Genomic DNA, 14,793 nt, shown 5'->3' with positions numbered 1-14,793 from the left:
GTGATTCCTATCCACCTCTCAATTCCTATCTCCAACTTCTGCAGCAATGGCTGACCTTGCTAACTGCCTGCCAACAGGCATTCTCCCTTCCCTTGCTGACAGATCCCCAAGTTTAGCAACAATGTACCTATTTTAAAAGTTATATTTTCCAGCCTCCTTTGCACTGAAGGTCACCAGTTGTAGTTCTCTCCAACACAACAGGAGAATTGTGGTCAGGCTTCTGAGAACGCGGCTTTTATGAGGATACAGCCTCTCGACCTTCTGCCTCTCCCCTTCTTCCTGCCTGGAACTCTGATAACACCATGGAGTGCCCATACCAACCTTGGACTCCTTACCTCCTCAATTCTTCTACAGGAAAGAAAAACAAATAGCTAACTTGTTTAAGTCACTGTCAGCTGTATATATGAGGAAATCAGAACAAGTCAATCGCTAACAATTCAGGCTCTGAAGTGGGATCCTTTGCTCCTGGTTCACCTTTACCTACTGAGAACGGGCCCACCTCACCGGAAGGAAGCTCCCAGGGCTTAGTTATGGGCCTTCTCATCTCTGTCCACAAAGGCAGCCCCCACGAGGCGCTAACCCACCATTAACTCTCCCCTTCCGATACCTCACATTTGTCTTCCTGCCAGGAAGGACCAGATTTTATTCACTTTTGTCTTACTTACCCTCACACCAGCAGCCAGAACAAGGCTGTGCAAACAATAGATACTCAATTAATGTCTGCTACGTTAAACAAGTAAAAGCCTCAATTTCAATAACCCACGTTGAAAAAGCCCTGACTGAATTGCCTAATAACCCTTTTTTTGTCCTTGCTAAGAATACAGCCTTCCTTTCATTTCAAAATTCCAAGTTTTCTATACTAACCTTGCTTCCAACGGTTAAAGGTCATAAAAGTTCCCGAATTTCATCCCAGACTCTGCTTTGTCCACAGTACGACTGGGATGGAAGGAGGAGGAAAGGACAGAAAGCAAGGTCGGCCAAGCTCTGAAGAGCGAGCACAGAGCAAACCAGAGTGCAGAGAGGCCAGACACCTACCAGCAGTTCCTGGGTCCACTCAGTCACATCAAGGGTCCTCTTGGGAGACCTTCTGTGGGAATTCACGTACAGTTTTCGTTTGTGGAAGAGCTTCCCATTCAGCTCCTGGATCGCAAGTGCCACTTTCTGCATGGAGCCCACATCTACAAATGCGAAGCTGCAAAGGAAGGAGAGGGCAGCTCTGAGCCCGGCTCAGAACAGAGTCACAGGAGGGCACCAAGCCCAAGCCTAGGAAGAGTCTCCTCTCCCCTCTGTGGGGACAGGAGAGGAGCTGGGCTGACCCTAACACACAAGAAGGTCACAATGACATCCAGACTTGGGCTGGGATGGGCAGTGGGACAGCCTGTCCTGGGTGTCCTGGGGATCAGGAGACACATGCTGACCCTATCACCATATAACATATGGCACGGCTCTGGGTTTCCTTCACACCGCTCCCCACAAAATTTCAAAGCCCTTTTACTGCCTGGAAAATAAGAAAGGGAAAATATGAGTAGGTCCAGATTTCAGGGGCAACCAAGGCTGAGGGAGGTACAGTAACTTGCCTCGAGTCAGAAAACAGAGCAAGGACATGACCAAAAGCAAACACGGGTCTCTGGACTTCTAAACCAAGGTTGTATGGATAAGGCAGCATTAGCTGCCAAGTCAGAGGGTTGAATGTGGAAAGGGGGTTTCCCAAATGTCACTCTGCCAAGTCGCAGTGGGTGTGGCTTTGGGAGTTGTTGAGCTAGTCTGTAACATCAGTGCATCAGCAAAATGGACAAAGAGGAAAGGAGTTGCTTCCCAAAGAAAACAAAGGAAGGACAGTCATTACCATTTGCAGCCATTCTGGATTTTGTGGACATGGAGAGGGTTGAAGTCCTTTAGAAGGCACCAAATTTCCTCCTACAATGGCAGGGTTTAAAAGAGAAAGAGACCCAGAGACAATACTTACAATCAGTTCTCAATGTTTCAGATCCCCAACCAGCTAATCTGTAATCAATTGAACACATACGTAATGAGAACCTATGATGTGCTGAGCGTGCCAGGCTTTGTGCTCAGTGATGCAAATACAGAGACAAGAAAGATATGAGCCCTGCCTTCAACTGAAGCTCAACAGACGTGTGGGGTACAGACAAGTCAATCAAGTAAGCAGACCATTTCACCAGAGAGTGCAAAATGCCATAATGAGGAAGTACACATGCCTCCGGGAGCACACAGTATGGGTATCTAACCCAAATTTGGAGACGGTGAGCTCCCAGGAGGAAGTGACTTTTAATTTATTAGGAATCTAGGCTATCTCCCTTTCATCGCTACCTAGGTGGGGAGGCTTGCTTTAACCAAACCAACCATGCAAGGCCAACTGCCCCTGCTGACTCAGTCCTGTATTCGTGGCAATTTCCCTTCATTTCTTTCCTCACAGGTCCAACAGACATTCAGCAAACATGGGTTATACACAGCGTTATGCTGAGTGTTACAGGAGATACTGATTTGAATTTGACATAAGCCTTGCACTCAAGGAGCTTATAGTTTGTAAATGCGTGAGCTCTAACAGATGGGGCGGAGTGAAGTCTGAGGGTAAAAGTAAAGCCCGGAGTGGGCAGTGCACTGAGGGAGGACACACCGTCGCTGGTCAGCCCCTGAGGGAGCTCTCATATCCACCACGCCCTTCTCTGCAAGGCTCTCCTCCCCACTTTCCTCACTGCAGCCTGGCCTCCACTGGCCGGGTATATGGCCACCTCCCCTCCCTGGACATTTCTCCATCCCACTCTCAACTCTCCCTCCTGCCTGCCCTCAGGCTGCCTCCCTTCCCCGTGGACCGTGGTCCCACTCCTTCCCCTGGGCTGCCCTCCCTTTTCTGAGACAGCGTCTACCCAACCCTGATGCCCTTTTGAGCGACACCCTATTTTTTCACTTTTCTGCCAAAGGTGTAGAAAGAGCCGTGTCCGCTTAATGCCTCCGTTTCCTCCCCGCCCACTCCCTCCCGGCTGCCTGCAGTTTGGCCATGTTCCTGCTCTACTGAAAACGCTTTCTTGCAGGTCACGGATGCACTCCCGCTGCCCACTGCAAAGACTTCCCCTCAGGTCTCCCTGTCAACACCTACCTGCACTTCTCTACTTCCTCCTTCCTCAGCTCCCCACCAGCACATTACCACATTACCACATTACCAGCACAAATCCCACACCTGTGATGAAAACCAATGTTTCCCTAGAAAATTCTACTTTGGAAAAATATATTTATACCATCTTCTGTTAAAAGCAGCTTTTACCAATCTAAAGTCACTTTGCTGGCTTCGGAAAAGAGAAATGCATAATATATAGCTCATTTCTCTCAGTCTTCATATTTATATTACATTTAAATTCAAATTTTCTAATTTGCTTTTACTTTTAAATATTTAATGTTTATTACACACGAATCTATAAGATGCTGAGCAGCAAGCAATTTGTGAGAACAAGCAATATGTGCTTAGCATTTTCAGTTTATAAAGCACTTTCACATACCTTATTCCACTTGATCTTTAAAACCACCCTGTGAAGTGTACATTATTACTGTCCTCATTCTCAGAAGCATAAAATAAGGATCAGAAAGGTTAAGTGACTGCCCTAAAATTACACAGCCAATTTAGAGTCAGGATTTGAAACCAAGGCTTCTAACTTCAAATCCTACATTCATTTCATGGTATCATGCAAAACCATACCTTTCTTCTTGTCAAATTTTACCATAATTAAAATAAAAGATGGAATTCCCTGGCAGTCCAGTGGTTAGGACTCCGCACTTTCACTGCCAAGGGCGCAGGTTCAATCTCTGGTCGGGAAACTAAGATCCCACAAGCCGTGGGGCACAGCCAAAAATACATAGATATATAAATAATAAAATAAAGGAGAAAACTCCTATATTTTTGTACCTTCAATAGCAGATGTCAGGAAACCACAGCCTTGGGCCAAATCCAACCTACCACCCTTTTTGTAAGTAAAGTTTTACTGGAATGCAGCCATGCACATTCATTTACTTATTGTCTATGGCTCCTTTCATGCTATTATTTACATTTTTGGCTAGAATACTTTATAGATGGTATGATACTCTTCAATAATATTATATCACTTTAGGAGGCTTGTATCTGGTTGTCTTACTTTTAGTGATGCTAAATTAATCAACAAATTCAGATAGTAACAGCCTGATTAAAACTGCCCATCAATATTTTACCTAACTGGGCTTCCCTGGTGGTACAGTGGTTGAGAGTCTGCTTGCCAATGCAGGGGACACGGGTTCGATCCCTGGTCTGGGAAGATCCCACATGCCACGGAGCAGCTAAGCCCCTGCGCCACAACTGCTGACCCTGAGCTCTGGAGCCCTCAAGCCACTACTACAGAAGCCCGTGCGCCTGGAGCCCTGCTCCGCAACAGGAGAAGCCACAGCAATGAGAAGCCCACTCACCGCAACTAGAGAAAGCCCGCGCACAGCAACAAAGACCCAACACAGCCAAAAATAAATAAATAAAGTTATTAAAAAAATATATTTTACCTAATGCATTTACCATGCCCCGATAACTATTGTCTGAAACAGGTATTTTATTATGGCTTGCAGAATGATGATTTTCTATCGTTTCTTCGGCATTTATGAGCTAAAGTTGCTCTGTAAAGAACTTTTTCTCATCCACTAGGGTGAGAAAATGGCACTGGTGTTGGAAAAGCAAGATAAACACTTATTCTTTCCCTTTAATTATCAAGTTTTATATTAATGAACTATTGTCTTGCGATCTTCAATGTGTCCAGCGAGCTTTGCTATCTTTAGGTATTACTTCTTTAGATATTACTACAAATTATTGCTTTTTGTCACAGTAAGTTTTAATCAGGGGTAGTCATTAGTATTTTTGAAACACAAATTGTCCCATCTTTGGCCTGTAGGACCCCCTTTTCCCTTGTTCTTATGCTTTTTTATTTTTATTTGGAAACTTTCAAACACATAGAAAATAGTATAACAAATCCCTGTATACCTATCACTTAGACTTACTAATTCTCAACTCAAAAAAAAAAAAAAAAAAAGGAGCAAGCAAGGGCACCTGTTCCTTGTTTTCACTCCTTTGTGCTATAGCACAAACCCCAATAAAGGCTTGCCTGAAAAAAAAAAAATCTTAAGTCATGGACATTTACATGATTTCATCTACACCTCTCCCTAGCACTAGGCTGTTGTGAAACAAATCTCAAACACCACATCACTACATCTGCAAACATTCCAGCACATAGCTCCAAGAAACAAGTTATCTCACCTCTAATCACAACCTCTCCCATCCCTTCAACCAAACCCTAATAGCCTTTGAGAGCTTTCTAGCTTTCTGGCATAACAGCTCCAGACCTGGAATGAGGCATTTCCCTAAGAAGGCTTAGTTCCTTTCAGTGGGGAATGGTATTTAAAGTGAGATATCTAGCAGGTAGGAGCTTAATGCCACTGGGTTGTTAGAGTACCAAGGTCTTTCAATGAACAAAGTTAGAAGATATGTATCTTTGAAAGGGAAAATAATCATTGTAATCATGGATTCTAACTCATATATAAGAGCTACAGATAGTTTTTATTTAATTTCTTTTATTTTTATATCTTTTCTCTTATGCTGAAAATCTTTATTCCTAACATTAAATACTTATTGTATCCTATTTTAAATATGTAACAGGTTCGAATAACAATACCAGGATTACTACAGACAACAAAATTATTGAGTAAAGTTTAAGATTTCTTTGCAGTTCTTTTTATGCTTGTAGTATATCCTACTGAGGATCTACAGTCAAAATACCATATTCTGAGGTCACTTGGAATAATTCTTTTCTCTGGCACATTTACATATTTTAAAGTCAAAACAATAATACAGGGTTTTGCGTCGTGGGTAGGGACAGAGAAGAGGGTGTCCCAGGAGAAGATGTCTGCATGAGGAGAAAAGTCTGAGCCCTTCCTGATTGATTGTTTCCCTTTGGGGCCCCCAGGGAGAATCCTGAGATTGAAATCAGCCTCAGTTTAGAAATCCCTTTAGTAGAGAACAGAGCAGGGTTTTGCAGCCCTGGGAATTTTTTTGCACTGACTTTTTATTTGCAGAAAATTTAAAGTCTTATTTTTAGTAATGCCTTTAAAAAGAGGTGAGATTTTAATACTGATTTAATATTCAATGAATAAAACTATCTTGAGTGCAAAAAATTAAAATTAAAAAAAATACAAGGTAAGTTCAGAAATTGTGCCACCATCTCCCTCCTACCCTTTTTTCCTTCCCTTCCCAGAGGTCACCGTCTTTATTCCCTTTTTATCCTTCCATTGTTAATTTTGGCAAATTTAAAGAGATATTCCATTCTCTTCCTCCCTTCTGATGCAAAAGATTGTTTGATTCTAGGTGTATTCTTATACCCGCTGACAGACTGAATGTGAAGTGTGAAAAACATATGAGGTATGAAACGAGAATATTTCCCAGGTTTGGGGCCATGTACTGAGATGGGGAAGACTGTGGGAGGAGCAGGCTGGACACATTAAGTCTGAAACGCCTATTAGTTGCCCAAGTAGAGGTAAGGACTAGGCAATTGAATATACAAGTTCAGAGTTCATGGGCAAGGTACAAGCTGGGAATACAGACAACTGGTCATGATTTTCTACTACCACAATCTTATCACCTGCACTAATGACACTTATTTCTGCCTTTCCAATTCTTATTCTTTTTCCTTGCCTATTGCACTGACCAAGACCACCTGTACAATGTTGACAGTAACAGCAATAGCTGGTGTCCATATCTTTTTCCCGATCTCAGAGGGAAAGTTATCAAAGTTGTGTCCCTAAGTATTATATTTGCCGTACATTGTTAAGTCCTTAATCCATCTAGAATCCATTCCATGTATGTTATAAGGTTAAGGCCCATTTTCATTTTTCCTGTATGGATAATGAAATGTCTCAGAACCAGTTTACTGAATAGTCCCTTCTTTCCCAACTGATCTACAATACCACCTGGTTACACACTTCATATATGTGTAGGTCTATTTCTGGACTTTCTACTCTGTTCCATATGTTGACTATTAGCAATGCACCCACATCAAGGTCATCATTATTACAGTGGAAAATTTGCTCTCCTCTCTGTCCCCTTTATTCTTCTTCAGAAGGGTGCAGTTATTCATGGGACTGTTCTGATCCATGTAAATTTTAGAATCACCTTGTCAAGTTCTTTGGAAAACCTTTGGGTATTTTGATCACAATGGCATTGAATCTATATATCAATTTAAGGATCATAAAACTGATTCTTCTTATCCATCTCTTTATTTAGGTCTTCTTTAATGACCTTCAGTAAAGTCTCAATAATTTTCTGTGTATATGTCTTGCACAACTTTTATTATATTCTAGCTCTTTGTATTTTTTGTTCCTCTTGTATAGAAATACAATTGACTTTTGTATATCTAGCTTATATTCAACCAACGTAACTCTCAATAATTCTAACATGTCCAAGAGTCTTTTAAGCTTCAACTTAGGCAATCATCCGCAAATAATGACAGCTTTGTTTTTTCCTTTCCAATTCTTACACCTCTTATTTTTTTTATTTTCTCACTTGCTCTAGCTAAGAAATCGCATAAAATGTTAAAAAGAAGTGATAGAGGCACTCATGTCTTGTTCTTGATTTTAAAATACTTCTGTTTCCCAAGTGATCATGTTTTCTGTGTATTTTTTGTAGATACTCTTCATCAGATTTTGGAGGTTTCCTTCCATTCACAGTCTAAATGTTTTTCTGTGAATTGGGTTTTTAACTTTATCAAAGGTTAAATTTTAGCTTGAAGATTCCCAGACCTTGTAAGTAATATGAATTTAAACCCCAAGTCACATGAAATCAGGCCTACTGTTACATGTTCTTGGGGAGACTGCTTAGCCCTACCAGCCCCAGATCCAGGCCAAGACAGATTAACTTCCTCAACACCACCCTGGGCCAATGAGCAAAGTTTCTGTGGTTCACACTTTCACTAAGGGTCCAGCCCTTCAACAATCCTGCTTTTGCGGGGATGTCAGTTACCATTCCCCTCCTCACATAGGCCCAGAGTGTCATCTCCTGTCCTGACATGGCTGTTATAATCCAATCTACTCTTTGGGTTTTGAGGTAGGCACAGATCCTAGGGCAATGGCCAGACTCTCCTGGTTTTCAGTTACTGCTTATTTGGGGCCCTCTTAATTTTCCTTACTTTCTTAGGAGTCAGATATGTATTTAAAAGTGGTATTTCCTATATTTTAGCTTCTATTTCCAAGTATTTTCTTGTGAGAGGGTTTTCAGGTTATCCAACCTATCATAATTATGGAAACAGAGGCATTTGAAGATTTTAAATCCATTTGGCATCATGAAGGTTACTCATATACTCAGCAAGACCAGTTTGAGAAAACTGGTGAGGGCAGAAAGCAAACCAATGGGTTCAAGAGTAAGTGTGTGATCAATTTCAAAACTTACTACAAAGATACAGTAAGCAAGTGCAGTACTGGCATAAGGAAAGACATACAGATCAATGGAATAGAATGAGACTCCAGAAATAAACTGCTACATTTATGGTCAATTGATTTTCAACAAGGGTGCCAAAATAATTCATTGGGGAAAAATAATTTTTTTAGCAAATGATGCTAGGACAACTGGATATCTACATGCATAAGAATGAATCTGACCCCTACCTCAAACCACACAGAAGAATGAATTCAAAAAGGATCACAGGACTTCCCTGGTGGCACAGGGGTTAAGAATCCTCCTGCCAATGCAGGGGACACGGGTTCGAGCCCTGGTCCAGGAAGCTCCCACATGCCATGCAGCAACTAAGCCCATGCGCTACAACTACTGAGCCTGCACTCTAGAGCTCACGAGCCACAACTACTGAGCCCACGTGCCACAAATACTGAAGCCTGTGCACCTAGAGCCTGTGCTCCACAATGAAGAGCAGCCCCCACTCACCACAACTAGAGGAAGCCTGCACAAAGCAACGAAGACCCAATGCAGCGAAAAATAAAGTTTTAAAAAAGGATCATAGACCTAAATATGAGAGCTAAAACTATAAAACTCTTAGAAGAATGCATAAGTGTACATCCTTGTGATCTTGGATTAGGCAATGGATTCTTAGATATAGCACCTAAAGCACAAGCAACCAAAGAAAACAACAGAAAATTGGAATGCATCAAAATTAAACTTCTGTGTTTCAAAGGACACTATAGAGAAACTAAAAATACAACTGATGGGAGAAAATATTTCCAAATCATATATCTGATAAGAGACCTGTATCCAGAATGTATAAAGAACCCTTTGAACTCAATAATAAAAAGACAAACTGATTTTAAAATGGGCAAAGGATCTGAATAGATATTTCTCCAAAGAAGATATACAAATGGCCAAAAAGCACATGAAAAGATGCTCATTAATTATTAAGAAAACACAAATCAAAGCCACAGTGAGATACCACTTCACATCCACTAGATGGCTGTTATCAAAAAGACAGGGACGGGATTCCCTGGTGGCACAGTGGTTGAGAGTCCGCCTGCCAATGCAGGGTACACGGGTTCGTGCCCCAGTCCGGGAAGATCCCACATGCTGTGGAGCGGCTAGGCCTGTGAGCCATGGCCGCTGAGCCTGCGCGTCCGGAGCCTGTGCTTCGCAACGGAAGAGGCTGCAACAGTGAGAGGCCTGCGTACCGCAAAAAAAAAAAAAAAAAAAAAAAGACAGGGACTTCCCTGGTGGTGCAGTGGTTAAGAATCCACTGCCAGTGCAGGGGGACACGGGTCCAATCCCTGGTCTGGGAAGATCCCACATGCCGCGGAGCACCTAAGCCCACGCACCACAACTACTGAGCCCGCCTGCCACAACTACTGAAGCCTGTGTGCCACACTACTGAAGCCCGTGCGCCTAGAACCCGTGCTCTGCAACAAGAGAAGCCACGGCAATGAGAAGCCCGCGCACCGCAACAAAGAGTAGCCCCACTCGCCGAAACTAGAGAAAGCCCGTGCGCAGCCAACGAAGACCCAATGCAGCCAAAATTAAATAAATAAAATAAATTTATTTAAAATAAATTTATTTTTTAAAAAAAGACAATAACAGATTTGGGCAAGGAAGTGGAGAAACTGGAATCCCCATACATTGCTGGTATGGATGTGAAATGTTACAGCTCTTTTGGAAAACAGTTTGGCACAGAGTTATCATGTGACCCAATAATTTCATTCCTAGGTATATACCAAAGACAACTGGAACATATGTTTACAAATAACGCGTACACCAATGTGCAGAGCATTATTCATAAAAACCAAAAAGTGGCAACAACCCAAATGTCCAGTGATGAATGGATAAACAAATTGTGGTATATCCATATAAATATTTTAGCCATAAAAAGGAATGAAGTACTGAGACATACTATAAAACATGTGAACCCTGAAAACATTATACTAAGTGAAAGAACACACAAAATGCCACACGTTGTATGACTTCATTTACATGAAACAGCCAGGATAGGCAAATCCATAGAGACAGAAAGTAAATTAGTGGTTGCCAGGGGCTGGAGGAAGAGAGGAGGAGGGACTGCTAATGGGTATGAGATTTACTTGGGGGTGATGAAAATATTCTGGAATTAGTGGTGATGGTTGCACAACCTTGTGAATATACTAAAAACCACTGAATTTTATGCTTTAAAATAATGAATTTTATGGTATGTGATTTATATCTCAATAAAAAAAGAAATGTTAATAAAGTAAAAAATCCTGGCTACTGTTATTGCTATGAATAATAAATCATCTTTCATCTCTGATCCAAGACTTTGATCTTCTACCAACAGCCATGAAACTGCTGCAGGCTAATCTGTTGGTTTGCAAGCAGGGTAAAGTCGCAGACACTTACTTCACGGTTCTTGATGAGGCATTAACGTTTTTCTGTTCTTTTTTTTTTTTAATAAATTAATTAATTGATTGATTTTTGGCTGCATTGGATCTTCGTTGCTGAGCGGGCTTTCTCTAGCTGCGGTGAGCGGGGGCTTCTCATTGCGGTGGCTTCTCTTGTGGAGCACAGGCTCTAGGCGCGCGACCTTCAGCAGTTGTGGCTCGTGGGCTCCAGAGAACAGGCTCAGTAGTTGTGGTGCATGGGCTTAGTTGCTCCGTGGCATGTGGGATCTTCCCGGACCAGGGCTCGAACCCGTGTCCCCTGCATTGGCAGGCGGATTCTTAACCACTGCACCACCAGGGAAGTCTGGCATTAATGTTAAAATAAGAAACTTCTTTTTAAAAACCTACTTCTTTAGCTCATGTCTCTCCTCTCCTATGACACTGGTCTGTGTTTGTTAAGTTGGAAGAAAGCACCGTGGGGAAGGCTGCTGCTTTCCTGTGAAGGGGGCAAGGATCAAAGACCCCCTATACCATGGTGTGGGTCAGCATAGCCAAGTAAGCCCCAGGTGCTTGGCTGCGAAAGAGTCTCCTGGAGAGAGGTGGCAGAGTCTCTCAGTGCCTCGCCTCCCCAAGACCACTGCAGAACTGCCTGCAGGGCTCCTGCCCTCATCTCACTGTCAAATAATGGGTTGTAGCAGCCTGCCAACAAGGGGAAGGGGAATCAGCCCCAGTACTCTCTTCTCTCAGATGCCAAGAATCCCCCAACCCACCCCTTTGACTCTTGGTTTAATTCACTGGGTCAAAATGAATTACTTCATTCTCTGGGCTCCAATACCATGTTCTTCTCTCTTTGTCAGATAAAAACATAATAGGTTCATCTCTTTTTATGGTGAGTTATTTACACGTCTTATGGATTATGTGGTTTGGTACTTGGGGGCAATTGGACATGGACTCAACTCTTGGCCAACCACTCACTAGGTTTGTGTACTTGGGTAGGGGGGACCTCTTAGAGCCTTAGCTGCCTCATCTCCAAGATGGAAATACCACCCACCACCCAGAGTTATTATAAGAATTTAATAAAACCACACTAATGAAGCATTTAGCCTATTTCCCGGAGCATCTCTGATAATTAAAATATAGTAACTGGTGTAAAAGGAATAAGGCACAATTTGGGCAGAGAAGATTGAGTTTAGCTAATTGGCAAGGGGGCACGAGACCAGGACATTTTTGAAAAATGTCTGACATGCAGCAGGGGATCCACAAAAGTTAGTTTCTCTCATCCTTCATCTAAGACTGAGCTTGAGTGAAAGGACCAGGTTATCTTTTAGCGTGCTGAGTGAGCCTCAGGCACATTATTCTGCGTTACTCGCAAATTTTTAAGTGCTCCAAAAAAATTTAAAAGGCAGGGGATGGGGTTTCCCTGGTGGCACAGTGGTTGAGAGTCCGCCTGCCGATGCAGGGGACATGGGTTTGAGCCCTGGTTCGGGAAGATTCCACATGCCGCAGAGCGGCTAGGCCTGTGAACCATGGCCACTGAGCCTGCGTGTCCGGAGCCTGTGCTCCGCAATGGGAGAGGCCACAACAGTGAGAGGCCCGTGTACCGCAAAAAGAAAAAAAAGTCAGGGGATGCTTCAAATCAGTAGATTACACTTCCGTTCTCTCTTCATCTGTACTTCAAATGCACTTATTACAAATTTTAAGTACTTATGTTGTTCTATAATTATTTCAGGTTTGGTGGCCTCGCCTCCCCAAATAGACAGGAAGATTCCGGGGGTCAAATATGGTTGTTTATATTCTACTCTCTAAGTACACAGCCAACTGACTGAACTGGTTCATTTCAAAGTGAAATGAGTGTAGTTTCTTGGCTGAGACCCCACTGCTCCCTATGACCAAAGGATCGGCAATTGAACCCTCACAAGGCCCCCTTCCTAAAGGGAAGCTGCCTCACCACGGCCCCTCCATTCAAAGCGATAAGGAGGGTGACCACCCATCCAGGTTTACACAGAGTGTTGGATGCAGGATGCTCCACACTAAAAGTGGGAAGTCCAAGGCAAACCGTGAATTGGCTGTGAGCTGGTCAGCATAGTCACCAACCAGCGACTACTTGCACATTCGGAGCTCTAAAATACCTTTTAAAACTGGTAAAACTGCTACTGGCAGGTTTAAGTCATATGGGGGAGACCAAAGAAGATAAGAAGCAACCGTTCACAGAGAGTGAAGCATACCTCAGAGATATCCAGTGGGAGATTGCTAACGTACACCTCTGTCTCTCTTCTCTTGAATCCTAAGAAGAAAAATAGCCCAAAAAAAGGCAGGTGTAAGACTAGAGGATTCAGAGGAGTTAGAACTGTGATAAGTGATGACACATTTTCCTCAATGTTAAAACATACACACACAGTCCCCTACAAACATTCTTCCCCACCCCCCACCCCCCCCCCACCCCCCCGTGATCAATGAAGGGTTATACAGCACTCAATCGGTCAGCAAACACTTATCAGTGTTATGGGAGTGGTCCAGTGTTAAGTGTTGGCCTTGGATATCACTGCCTTCAAGGCAGGAGCTACCCTCTGGGGGTTGGGAGGACAGCGAGTCATCAGCACACCAGGAATCCAGCGCTTTCAATGGGGTATTATGTAGTTTCAGGACCAAAGGGGGTAGTATTTCAAAGTTAACATTCAGCTGAAGGAGGGAAGGAAGTGGGGGTTAATGCAGGAGGGAGGCAGAAGGGAATCTAGGCAGAGGGTAGAGCACACGCAAGGGCATGGAGATGCGAAAAGGCCCAGTGGCGCGTCTGGGAGGCTGCCTGGAGTCAGGAATAGCTAGACGCACGCTGCAGGTGGGTGAGTGGCAAGAGCAGAGGGAAGAAAGGCAGGCCAGGCCAACTGCTGAAATCGCTGACTGCTGCCCACAGCAGTCTCAGCGGAGTCCACTGGCTGTGAAAAGGAGGTGAAGGGTTTAATCAGAGAGGTGACATCAACACAGCTAGGTTGCAGAGAGATCACTTTGGAGATGGTGGAGGGTGAAATGGGAGGAGATAAGGATTAAAGAGAAGTATGGGGTTAGGAGCAGCCAGTGCAACAGCGCCTGAGGGTCTGCACAGTGTGTCGCAGAGGGATGCATCCCTCACGTGAAAGGAAACGTGGTGGGCTTCCCTGATGGCGCAGTGGTTGAACGTCCGCCTGCCGATGCAGGGGACACGGGTTCGTGCCCCGGTCCGGGAAGATCCCACGTGCCGCGGAGCGGCTTGGCCCGTGAGTCATGGCCGCTGAGCCTGCACGTCTGGAGCCTGTGTCCCGCAACGGGAGAGGCCCCAACAGTGAGAGGCCCGCATACCGCAAAAAAAAAAAGAAAGGAAACGTGGTGACTGGAGCAAGGGCAGGATCTCAGGTTTCATGCTTGAAGAGAAACTGAGTAGATTAATTAGGATCCAGGTTATAGACCAAGCGTCCCAGCACCAGTCAAACCCCCAAGCTAACTCACTTGGAGATTTCTGTTCCTCCAACACTCCATTCTTCCCAAATACTTCAGCAGAGGGTCGGAAGTCACTGCTGCTCCAGGACCTGTCAAACACAGGTCTTAGCCTTGCACCTCCCAAGGCCAAACTCCAACAGAAGGAGTCTGGACATAACAAGCAGGGCCTGGCAGAAGCCTCCATACCCCCTTCCTGACAGACGGTTTCCCTTCCTCCTTCCAGACTCGGGTTCCAAGCACGAAGCCCTCCACTGGACCTTTTTAATCGCTAATTGTTAAAGCACATTTAGGGTCAGAATCAACAGGCAAGAAATGCTGGGGTTGACTCCTAAGCTCTGGGCATTGGGAGGCAGGAGCAGAAGGAAGAGAAGGCGTGGGGTGGAAGGAGGCTTGTTTATCAGCAAAAGGAAACAACTTACATGCTGCAGTTTCTTTCCAACAGGATCTCCTGCAAAGCCAACCAGCCACAGT

General features: G+C 43.9%; 1 protein-coding gene across 1 annotated transcript in view; it reads right to left on the bottom strand.

The window, feature by feature from the left end:
* TDRD10 (tudor domain containing 10) overlaps positions 1-14,506 on the bottom strand; it is a gene marked incomplete at both ends in the record, with an annotated part of 52,308 nt that extends 37,802 nt beyond the window's left edge. Inside the window, 4 exons of the mRNA XM_079721893.1 lie at positions 1,036-1,192; positions 1,847-1,917; positions 13,077-13,135; positions 14,332-14,506. Of these exons, the coding sequence (XP_079578019.1) occupies positions 1,036-1,192; positions 1,847-1,917; positions 13,077-13,135; positions 14,332-14,506 (462 nt within the window). The remainder of the gene's footprint in view (positions 1-1,035; positions 1,193-1,846; positions 1,918-13,076; positions 13,136-14,331) is intronic.
* Between the last annotated feature and the right edge of the window lie 287 nt (positions 14,507-14,793).

The sequence above is a fragment of the Hyperoodon ampullatus genome (genome assembly GCF_949752795.1).
Source record: "Hyperoodon ampullatus genome assembly, chromosome: 2".
NCBI lineage: Eukaryota > Metazoa > Chordata > Mammalia > Artiodactyla > Ziphiidae > Hyperoodon > Hyperoodon ampullatus.
The sequence above is the reverse complement of the archived record's forward strand: the minus strand, read 5'-3'. Positions and strand labels throughout refer to the sequence as shown.